General features: G+C 32.6%; 1 protein-coding gene across 8 annotated transcripts in view; it reads left to right on the forward strand.

The window, feature by feature from the left end:
- Nucleotides 1–12,349, forward strand: part of Rhp (rhophilin) — a 275,760-nt gene that overhangs the window by 171,811 nt on the left and 91,600 nt on the right. The window contains exon 1 of one of the 8 annotated variants that reach the window (XM_067785253.1): nucleotides 796–976. The exons of the other annotated variants lie outside the window; for them this stretch is intronic. Coding sequence (XP_067641354.1) covers nucleotides 914–976 — 63 coding nt within the window. The 5' untranslated portion in view covers nucleotides 796–913. Of the gene's footprint in view, nucleotides 1–795; nucleotides 977–12,349 lie in introns of those variants that run through there. 8 annotated transcript variants of the gene reach the window in all.

Genomic DNA, 12,349 nt, shown 5'->3' on the forward strand with positions numbered 1-12,349 from the left:
CAAATGACAATGAAAAATAAAAATTAGGTACCATTCTCCCATTCTCATGGAGCTCCACTGTAAGTCCATAATATACATACATACACATGTATCATCTGCGCATACTTATATTCTCATGCTCTTCGCCGTTGAACTTGCTTTCTAAGCTTAGCTCGCAGCTTGGCCGCTTTTCTTTAAGTCATCTTCACTCACCCGGCCAAGAATGATTCTCAATTTGACTTTTGTGCAGCTTGGACGTGTAACGCTGAAAGTTTAAGCGCATCATATTTTGCTCTAGAAATAACTTCTTCAATTGCTTGGATGTTATTTAATGTAATTTTGCCAAGTAAATCACCGCCTTTGAGTGATTTGCGTTTATTTGCTTTTTATGCGTACTTACAATAAAAAAAAAAAATGATGTAATTTTATTTTGTTGTGATTATAATAATTTTGTGCGTTATTACTACATATTAGTTAAAATTAAGTGCACTCAAACGGTAGTTACTGTCTGTCAATTGTCTGTAAATACGTTAAATGGCCAACAGGCAGTGACCGCCACAGTGCAACACCCAACGTCAGGCAACAACGGAAACAATGACGACCGACGACGACAATAATGTCAGTGACACTGCAAATACATACAATAGGAATAATACAATGCTAATGTGAATGTCGTATTTTATAGTGCGCTCGTGCATTAACGGTTTTTGTTTATGCGGTGGATATTGTTGGAAAAACAAATGATTTGTGAAATAAAGTTCGTTTCTTAAGTCTTTTGTATTATTAGCTTATGGGATTTGCTTTCCGGTGATTGGCGCAAAGAGTTCCATTGCTTTTCAACTGAATTATTGGTGATTTTGCGAAAAAAAGTGTTTAAGCTAAGCTGATTCTATATGAAATAATAATAAAAATTACATAATTGAATGAATATCCGATGCTGAAAGTTGGTGTTTTAAACAAAATGAATATGGATTATATACTCAAACTGGAGCAAATGGTAAGCATTTCAGATGTTTTTCGCTTCATTTATATCTAAGCTATCTTTTAAATATATTTTATGGAGGTCAGATATGACTCAAGTTACACTATCTAACAGCAATCTAAAGTGTTTGAAGCAAAGGCAGGTGATGATTTGTAGCGAAGATCCAGTCCGAACCTTTTAAAGCTACGAATGTATATTTTTTTTTTTTGATCCTGAGATTAAATTGAGATAGCCGGTCCGTGAGGACCTCATATAGACTAAATGAGTTCATTTTGTAGTATCATCAGATATGACCCGTGACCATTAAATATGTTTTAAAAAGGGGGTGTCAGTTTTAATCGATTTTTTCACCAAGCAAATTATGAAATATTGGCGTCCGCCGTGTTGTGATGGTCCCGCCCCGCGAAAAGCAACATCAACATTTTTCATTAGAAGAAAATTTGTCCAAGCACTCCGAGTGTATTTCTGCCATGAAAAGCTCTCAGTGAAAACTCATCTGCCTTGCAGATGCCATTCGGAGTCTGGTAAAACATGTCGATCTCGTCCTGCCAGTTTGTAGAAAAAATTAAATAATTAGTTCATGGCATTATTAAAATTTAATTAAATTTAAACAAAATGTTTAAAAAGTTAACATTTTGATATTAAGAATTTAAATTAAGAATTGGAGAAATTAACCTTAAAGATTTAAAATTAAAAAATTTAAATCTTAATAAAAAATTTATTGAAATTGAATTGAAAAACTTTATTATATTTAATCAAAAATTTAAAATTCAAATGAAAAGCCCTAAAACTAGAAATTAAAAACTAAACATTTATTTAAACAAAAATCAAAATTTCAAAAAGATAATTAAAAATAAAACTACCAAATAATAAGATTAGTCAAATTTATTTAAACTCATTACAAAAAATTTCAATTATTCAAAATTTACATTTTGGAATTAAGAATTCAAATTAAGAATTTGAATTAATAGAAATTAAAAATTTGAACGATAGGAATATGTACATCAAAAATTTATTTATACTGAATTTAGGAATTGAAAAAAAGGACCTTAAGACTAAAAATCGAATTATGTTCAAAATTAAAATTTGAAACTGTAGCATTCATTCATTTTTACAAACATATATTTTGACTCGTTTTAGTATGTCTTGAGATACATTGACTCTTACATACATATTCATTCATTTGTACATATATATATTCCGACACGCGATACGACAGTCTACTGTCTCGTAACTTGCGGCTTATTCTATTTCAATTTAAAGCTGACTAATTTTTCACCACAAGCCTTTACTTGCACACAGATTATTTCCACGATTTATTTATGCTTAAGTTGAAATGAAAATATATATATATAGTACACTTAGTGCGTAAGTATGTACTTTAGCATATAGAAATTTTGTATAAAAGAAACAACTTTTCAATAAAGGTGGCAATTCACTTTTTGACAACATAACTTATAGTTCTAATTACTATAAAACAATTAATAAATTTACATTTTGAAATTAATACTAATAATAATAACTTAAATTAAACTTAATCAAAAATTAAGAACTGGAGCTAAAACTTAAAAAACTAGATACTAAAAACTAAAATTTATAAAATTTGAAATCGAAGACACTTTAAATTTTAAAGCTAATAAACTTAAAAATTTATTTTAAATTTACTTTGTGTAAAGAAATCAAATTTAGAATTGAAAAATCAAAAAATTATTAAAACGAAAATAAAGCTAAATTTAACTCAATTCGAAATTACAGTTTGAAGCTAGGAATTCAAATCAAGAAATCAAAAGCTGAAAATCTAAGAAACCAGACTGTTAGATTGTTATAACCTAAACAAATTTTTAAGTTACAATTAATGTTGTTTGAATTAATATTAAGATCTCAAATTAATACTTGAAAAACTAGTTTTTAATTTAAAAAATTTAGTTTTTAAGGAACAATAAAAATAAGAATTTTTTGGATCATACTCTTTTCTAATTAAAATTAACGAAACCCACAGATTGTGTAACAACTTCGTACATAATTTACTATGTCAAATTTATTTTTCCAACAGCTTCACATTGCAGAAATAAACACAAAGATTCCGCTAAAAGTAAAATTCAAGAACTCTGATTACCAAACAATTTACGAAATTGCTCTAACCTCGTTTACGAAAATTGCAAACTTTTTTTCTGCTCCAAAGTGACATTTGTTTAAAAAACAATACAAGAAAAAACTTTAAGTGGCGTTTAGAGAATTACTTCTTTACCGTTCAACAAATGAAAATCATTTTTCTTCTTGCCAACAACAATTATTCACGCTTTCAACGCAACTAACAACAGACGATTAGATACAGTAAACAATTTAAATGAAAAAAAAACAAAAAACAAAAACAGAACAATAATTTATTTTTGATATAAATGCGTGAAAAGCCAAGCTTATGAGAAAGACAAGTGCCTAGATCATACATGCCTAGTTGTATATACTCACGTACTTATGCATGCATGTATGTATGTACGAACAATTGTTTAAACAAATTCGTACTTATGTCGTTTGCATGCGAATTTGAAAAAAAAGTGAACCACGCAATTTTGCGCATGCGCTCAGGTGTTCTCTCCCACAAATACGCGACACATGCCTTTGGATACCTTAATGACTACACATGTGCTTTTAAACGCTCAAACAATAATTTACTGTCAAATTCTTGTGCATATTCAAATTTTTAAATATCTTTTTTTTTTAATTTTTGGCATTTGTTGACTTTAATTCATAATAAGCGGCAATTTTACGTTTCATCTATTAAGTAGCCGTGAATTAAAACAAACAAAAAGCTTATAATACCTACAAATATGGGCGGCAGAGCAAGCTGAAATTATCTCCACTGCTTAAACAAACAGATTTAAATTCCAAAAATATTTAGATTTTTTTTAGTATGAACAAAGTTTGGTTCTAAATTTGTATTTTTTATATGGATAAATAAAATTGTTTTTAAAGTGCACTTTAATTCATTCAGGCTTCATTTAAAACACATTTCTATACCCAGCGTGCTTTGCATATAGATTTTATTAACTTTGGTAACAACGGTTCTGTTCACTGGGAAATATAAGATACCTGCGTTGCAGTGGCCGGTGCTAGCGGGTACTACCCTGACACTGAGGAACTCTGCCAAATACCTAGGAGTAATTTTTGATAGAAAACTATCCTGGAGGGAAAACGCCCAGGAGTGTGTAAAAAAAGCAACGGTGGCACTGTACAGCTGTAGGGGTGCTGTTGCGCGAAGATAGGGACTATCACCGGATATTACCCTATAGCTCTACACTGCTGTGATTAGACCAATCCTTTTATACGGGGCATTGGTCTGGTGAACGAGCCTAGATACTAAATCAAACCTACTCCAGAAGATACAAAGGAGTGCTCTAGTCTGCGTGGGGGTGCACTGCGTACCACACCTGCGGATTCGCTGGACACTCTTTTTAATGTTTTGCCAATAGATTTAATGGCCAAGCAATGTTCGGCCTTTTCTGCTCTGCAGCTGCGAGAGTTATCCGGCTGGAGAGACAATGTGGATGGCCATGCAGCCATCCTTAAGATTCTGGATTCGCCATCGGCGAATTATTGCGCTCCGACTGTCTTTTTCGATATGAAGTACGAGGTTGTTATCCCGGACAGGGGTTATTTGTTGAGGGAGCCGCCGGACCTGAGCGATAGGCTGCAGATATATACTGACGGCTCCAAAATGGATAATAAGGTGGGTAGCGGTGTCTTTGCACCTCAACTAGGGTGGAATCTATCCTTTAGCCTACCTGATCCTTGCAGCGTCTTTTAGGCGGAGGTGGCTGCTATTAACGAGGACGTCGAACTCCTGAGAAATGCTGTTCACGGCTATAACCAAATTTTTATTTCCTCTGACAGCAAGGCTGCACTAAAAGCGCTTGGCTCGGTCTCATGTAAGTCCAGGACAGTAGAGAAGTGCCGCAAATCTCTCAAGGAGATCGCTGAGCAAACTTCCCTTAGTCTGGTATGGGTGCCTGGAAACTCGGATTTACCGGGCAATGAAATGGCTTACGAATTTGCAAGAGGGGGCACATCCGTTCAGCTTTCGTCTTCTTGGAATGGATTAAGCATGCCGCTCGCTACCTGTAAGCTCACTTTGAAAGGGATTTTCCTTAGGGAAGCGGGTGTGAGATGGAGCAATCTTGAATCAAGCTACCGCACTAAGCTCGTGTGGCCTGAATGTGACGGGAGACGCACGAGACGTCTCCTTCTTCTGGGAAGGGGGGACATATCTCTGGTGGTTGGACTTATAACCGGGCACATAGCAATCGAGAGGCATGCACAATGGCAGGGTGCTTCCTATAATGATTACTGCAGAAGCTGCAAACACGAAGAGGAGATAGAAATAGTCAAGAATTTTCTGTGCGATTGTCCGGCGTTTTGGCACAAGAGGAAGGAATCTCTGGTATCTCATTTCTTTGACGATCTTTGTGATCTTGTTAACTTGGAACCTAAGAAATTCCTGACGTTTGCTAAATCGACCTGTTGGTTTGAGTAGGGGAGAGAGCCACGTGGTATCACAACGGGACCTTTATGGGCCTAAGTGCACTGGTGCTCGCACCGGTGGCCACTCTAACCTAACCTAACATAACGCCCACTTTTGATAAAATCAATTTTACAAATATTATTAATCAGAAATCAAAAATCGTTAAACCTATCGTAACAAAATTCGGCAGAGAGGTTGCCTTTACTATAAGGAGTTCTTTGAAGAAAAATTTGCGAAATCGGTTAAGGACCACGCCCACTTTTATATAAAAGATTTTTAAAAGGGTCGTGGACGAATAAAATAAGCCATATCTCTGCAAAAAAGAGCTTTATATAAATTGTATTTCTTTTCCCAAGTGGAATTATAAGAAGAAATTGGACAAAATTCAAATTTTTGAAAATGGGCGAGGTACCGGATTTTTTATGGCTAACCAATTTTTTATGTTTCGGGAGCCATAACTCGAAGAAAAATTAACATATCGTAATAAAATAGGGAAAACGTACTTCCCTTTATAGCAGGAAATATTTGTAGTAAAAATAGACGGGGTCGATTGTGGATAATCCCCTTTTTTATATAAAAGATGCTTAAAATGGTCTATGACTATAATATTAAGCTATATTTGGGAGAAGTTTGTGTTTAAAGTATACCTCAATATTATAAGAAAAGTAATTTTCTGAAAATGAGCTGTACACCCGAAGTTAGACACCCTTTCTTGTTGTTTTTGGCACGCGAATTAAGCGTGTTTCTTATTGCATAATATTTTAAATTAAAATTTTAAAAATTCTTTTTTGTGTGTCCAGATATTGCCATAAATATGCGACACCGCCGAAATTGGGCGAGAATAATTATATTCAATTAATTATCAGATTTATGACACATAAAGAATATTTAATTGATTGCTCTGCAAAAGCATCAGTACTAATCGCTCTTCCATATATGTATAAAGTTAATGGTTTTGTTTTTGTATTTTGTTTTTCTTTTCCTTTATTTCAATGATGTTTGTGGCTTTAGGCAAGTCTGATTGAAAAATTGATTGAATAAAATGGTAGAACTTTTACAATATCAAGTAAAATCTAGAAGAAACGCGTTTTTTAATTTAAGTTTTTAAATCCTTAAAAGAAGTTAAAATTAAACATTAAAAGTATATATACAATATACATAAAATAAAAGTTTTGAGAGGGGAACAGCGGGCAGTTATAATAAGAGTAGAAATTTAATAAGAAGAGATAGAGAAAGACGACGTAGTAAAAGAAAAGGGAGTATAAATTGAAGCAGGCTTAGTAAGATGACATAGAAAATGATTTGGAAAAGAAAAAGGAAGAAGAAAATAGAGACGGTACGATAGAGGAAGAGAGAATAAGATATGCAGAGGGAGGCACAATTTTTTAAATGTATTAAAGCTATTTATTTGTTTTTTTCGACATGGTGGAACAATTTGCCGTCTCTCTTGTCAAATTTGTAAAGTTTTTTTTGGATACGACACCTGTATGCCCATTCTGCTAGCTTCTAAAAAAATTGAGAGTAAAATGTAAAAAAAATTTAAGTGTTGTTAGTGAAAATTTAAATTTAAAAGTTAGGGCCAGATTATATATAACACCGTAACAATTTGCATCGCAGTCATTCATAATCACCACTATATAATATCAACAATTTCATTAAGGCATTCAGATTTATTGTCACACATTGAAGTGAATGAATAATATAGTGAATAAATGAATAATTATATGATACAAATTTTGGTTCACATGAGAGAAAGTGACTCGTTGCGTCATTCATAATTCGCCCCTTTAAACATAAAAAAACATTTAAAACTTACATTGAAAATTAAAAAGCAAAAGAAATTGAACTTTCAATGCGAATCAAAAACGAAAAATTGAAAATCAAAAGAATTAAATTTAATCTGTAAACTAAAACCTTAAAACTAAAAAATTTTTAAATTTTAAATTTACTAATAAATAGTTTTGTTTACAAAAACGATCACTAAGAATTAAAGAAAAAAAAATGATGAGAATATAATGAAATTTCAAAATTCTAAATTTTAAATTTAATGGAAAACTTCAAGTTATATAAAGATTAAAGTAAAAATTAAAATTAAAAAAAGCTAATTTATATTAATAATAAATTCAATAAATAAAATAAAGACTAAAAAGTCTTAAATCTGAAATTTTGTAAAATAAAAATTCAAATTCTAAAGTTAAAAATAAAAATTTAAACATTGAGAATTAAAAAACAAAAGAAATCAAGATATAAAAAACTATAAAAACAAATAAAAATTAAGAGCAAAATGTAAAAATTTGTAACTTTGTAGGGGAAAATTCAAATAAAAAAAAACATTTAAGACCTTAATCGGAAAAAAAAACAAAGGAAATCAGAAATGAAGAAGTTAAAGTTAGAATCAGTACTAATAATACAAAAAAAAAAAAAACAAGATTTAAAAAGTAAATAAAAAAATAAATGTAAGGCGCGATAACTTCCGAAGAGATCTAACGCCGAGCTTCTCTTCCAATTTGCGTTGTGCTCCTCTTGATTTCCCCTACAAATTGGCCGGACGGGACCTACATGTTTTATGCCGACTCCGAACGGCATCTGCAAGGCAGATGAGTTTTCACTGAGAGCTTTTCATGGCAGAAATACACCCGGAGCGCTTGCCAAACACTGCCGAGGGGCGACCCCGCTTAGAAAAAATTTCTTCTAATTGAAAAACCTTATTTCTAAAATTTTGATGTTGCTTTGCCCGGGGTGTGAACCCAGGGCATGCGGTGTGGTAGGCGGAGCACGCTACCACCACACAACGGTGGCCGCAAAAAAAGTAAACTGTTAATTAAAATATAATAAGCAAAAACAAAAGTTAATATTTTATCAAAGCTTTTTACTTGCTTGAAACTCTTGAAGAAAGTGATAAAAGAAAACCTGGCCTTTGCAATAAAGGGAACATGGCTTTACAAGTGGGCGCTCCACGGTTACGAACCTCGCTTTTTCTCCATTTTGATGTATGTCTCTTACAAACTGACCTTGAAAACTTGATTGATTGGAGCATCATGGACAACTTCCGCTTTAGTATTAAGAAGTGTTTTTATATGCCTTTCAAAAAACCTCCATACACTTGCGACCATCTGTACCCTTTTAGATAACAGTCTCTCACAAGTTAGTGTATTTGTGGTTTTTCGATTCAGGCTTTAATTTTGCAAATCATATTAGCAACATTTTTCTTAAGGCCTTTTTAAATTTGATCTTCCTATGCTGCTGTGGCAGGAATTCTAAAGAACCATAGACAAGGAAAATTTTATATAATTCCTTAGTGCGTTCAGAGCTGGAATCTAATTTATTCTATACATTCCAGTAGACTTGAACAAACGAAGAGCTCTTCAACCCTTCCATTTCACTCATTCCATGCCATCTTATAGCGCTGGTTGTGCCATCCTAAGGATGAAGTCATTTGCGTCTAGACGTTCTATGTCAATGCCTCATGTTTGTCGACAATTTTATTTGTGGTCTCATTGACTGCCTTGAGCCCCTGGGGAAAATTGGCTTCAATGCTGCATGCAGCACTCTTCGTGCGCATTATGCGATGTACGTCAAAGTATTTAGAGCTAACTTTTACAATTTTAACCATAATTCTATGGAGCTTGCAGAATTTAACGAGATTTTTTCCGCTACTGATCTTGAGTTCGCACTACCGAGATCATGTTTTGGTTCTCAACTAGAATCGTATTATACTCAGCACATACGTATATAAAATCAAAGAATTGGATTTGTTATCGCTAGTTTGTAAGAATAATGTTATCATAGACTAGATAAAGTGAATCGAATTGAATTTAATATTAAAATATTGAAATATACTGGCAAACTCTAGGTTATTGGTATACTAAAAACGAAAAAAATTATTTCTTTATTTAAAATTATTTAAATTGCTATAACTAATATTTTAAATTAAAAACGAAAAGAGGAGATATATAAAACAATTTGTTATTTATGAACTTAAAGCTTAAACTGTCAAAGTTTTTGTTTTTCATCGGTATGTTAATTTGCGATATTAGGTTTTGAAAATTAAATTTTGCCTTCTTATTTCTCGGCCGTAAAGCTCCATAAAAGCAAGCATAAAGAATATATTTGGCCAACAAGAAAAAGAAAGGAAAATATTCTTTAAGACAATTGATTTATTCTCTTTATCTGCTACAAAAAGCAGTTGATTATATTTATGCTCATTATCTTTCCAAAACACGAAAGTTAAGAAGCTTAAAGTAAAATTTATGAGTTTATCTGTGCGCGCTGTAGAGACTTTCCGAAGAATATTTTAAGCCATAATGTAACTTAAGATAGCTTAGCTTTTAACAGTTTGAATGAAAATGGACTAAAAGTGATTTCGTTTTTAAGGCTTTATAAATTTCTAAGCTACTATTACTTACATATATATTTACAGTTGTGAGCACGAAAATAGCAGCAAAAATCATTAAAACATCGATTTATGAGTTAGATATTAACTTCTTTTATTTATTTACGTTCATTGTAGGAAGAATTTTAGTGAATGGTATATAGAAAGCTCTGCAAACTCATTTCAAATAAGTTGTCGAAAATTCGTTTTTCTAAATCTTTATGGAAGATTGCCTAAAATTTGTTTAGTTAATCTTAGGGAAACTTTCAATGATTTCCTCAAGGAACACTAAGCAAATGAAATTTTAAGAAGTTTTAAGCAAAATTTGAAAATTCGAAGTGTTTAAAAATCTATGTACATTAGCGTGGGTCGATTTGTATGGACGAAAGTTAACCGATATCGCGCCATCGATTTTTCGATAGAATTTGGGGTCAGGAAAAAAGTTCCACTACGCATACCCAAAAAAATAATTTTCGAGGCTGTGAAATTTCATTTTTTTTTACTTTTTTCGACTTTGATTTTTAGGGTTTTTTTCATGACCTACTAAAAAACGTTCATATGTATACCCTGTTAGACCCAAAAATGTCCGCCAAAAACATAATTTTCGAGCCTGCCAAATTTCAATTTTTTACACTTTTTTTCGCCTTTGATTTTCTTGTATGCCCTGTCCGACCCAAAAACATTGGCGATAACAGTTTTTTTTTTTCAAAATGAAAATTTTTTTTCCTGAAAAAACCTTAAAAATCAAAGTCGAAAAAAGTAAAAAAAATTAAATCGATCGATGGCGCGATATCGGTTAATAAATCAAGCCAGTATAATGTACATGCAATTTCCCATTACTACCTAGAATTTCCGCAAACTTTTTAAGTTTGCAGTTTTGTGGTTCAATCAAATTTAGTCCGACAATTTACAAAAGTACAATTAGGATTCATTTTTCAGATTTTTTTTTTGTAGGATATTTTAGATTTTATTTTGTATTAAAATTAATTACATCTGAAACACGAAAAAATACCATAAATTAATGCGACGTTTGGGACTTAAATTTTGCATTTCCTTAGTTTGCACCTGATAGGCCTATAAAACTGCATACACAAAAAATGTTTTGAGCTAAACATTTTAAAGATCGCGGGTTAAAATCGAGCTCAATTAAGAAAATATATCATAAAAATATTAATGATAAAATAATTGACTTATCTTGTTTGGTTGATTTTCCGACAGGGTGGATAAATGATGTATATTGGAACGATTTTCCGTCATCCCTTGTCAAATTTGGTTTTGAGACAAACCGGTTTCGGCGTTGTGCCATCATCAGTGTCGATTTTCGTTCTGATCTGTTGTTGTCGTTTGTCCTGTATTTATAGTTCGTAGGTATATGAGCAGGTATTGTCAAATTGATGCTAGTATATATTTAGTTATGTGTATGTGCTGTGTGTTCATTCAGAACCGAGGGTGGTTTACTAATCGATTTGTGTGGCTGACTGGGGTAGGTAGAAATCTGTGATTTTAGTCGTTTGACCTTCTTTGTCGGTTTTTTGTTTTGGTGTGTTAATTGTTTTGTGTTTATTTGTTGTTGTGTGTTTATCTGTTGTACCTGTGTGATTAAGTTGTTTCCTGTAAACAAGTTTTAAAGGCTCGAATATTGTGTCAGAAATTGTGTTTATCTGTTCGTTTATTATTCTACCGTCGAATGTTTTCTGTTTGTAGATTTCCATGTTTTCGAGTACGTTGAGACGTCGGCCCTTTTCTTGTATGCGAAGAACCCTAACTGTTTTATTGATGTTTGCTGGGGAACATTCATTCTCGACCATCTGATTCGCGAAGTTAGACTCGGGTGTAATGTTTGGATTCCGTATTTTTTTGTTGTAATCTCTAATATGTTCTCTGAACCTCGTTCTTATTTGCCTTCCTGTTTGTCCTATGTAACTATGCTGGCATCCGCAGGTAAGCTTGTATACGCCGTGGCTGCTAAACGGATCTTCTGAGTTAATGTTAGTTCTTAGTTTTCGCCCTAGATTGTTCGATGTTTTGAATGCTGTGTAAATGTTGTATTTTTTAAAGAAGTTTGCCAATTTATATGTTGCTTTTCCAGTATATGTCATAGTCGTCCAGCTATTATTTTCCTTTTCATTATTTCTTTTTGGTTCTCCATTTGTCCTTCTGAGCTTATCTACTAGTGCTTTTTTATATCCGTTGTTTGCAGCGATATTATATATGACCTGAAGTTCTCTCTTATATGCCTCTTTTGTAAGAGGTGCTCTTTCAAGTCTATGTATCAAGTGCCTTAATGCTGCATTTTTATGCTGTTGAGGGTGATTTGAGGTATTGTGTATTATTGTGTCGGTGGCCGTTGACTTTCTATATATGTCATAGTTAAATCTTTTGGCTTCTTTATCAATATTTATCGTGAGGTCTAGATAGTTGATTCCTTCGTCTTTTTCGGTTTCCATTGTAAATTTTATATTTCACAATTTAAAGCTTAAAGTAAAATTTATGAGTT

This window comes from Eurosta solidaginis, chromosome 4 (genome assembly GCF_040869045.1).
Source record: "Eurosta solidaginis isolate ZX-2024a chromosome 4, ASM4086904v1, whole genome shotgun sequence".
Classification (NCBI taxonomy): domain Eukaryota; kingdom Metazoa; phylum Arthropoda; class Insecta; order Diptera; family Tephritidae; genus Eurosta; species Eurosta solidaginis.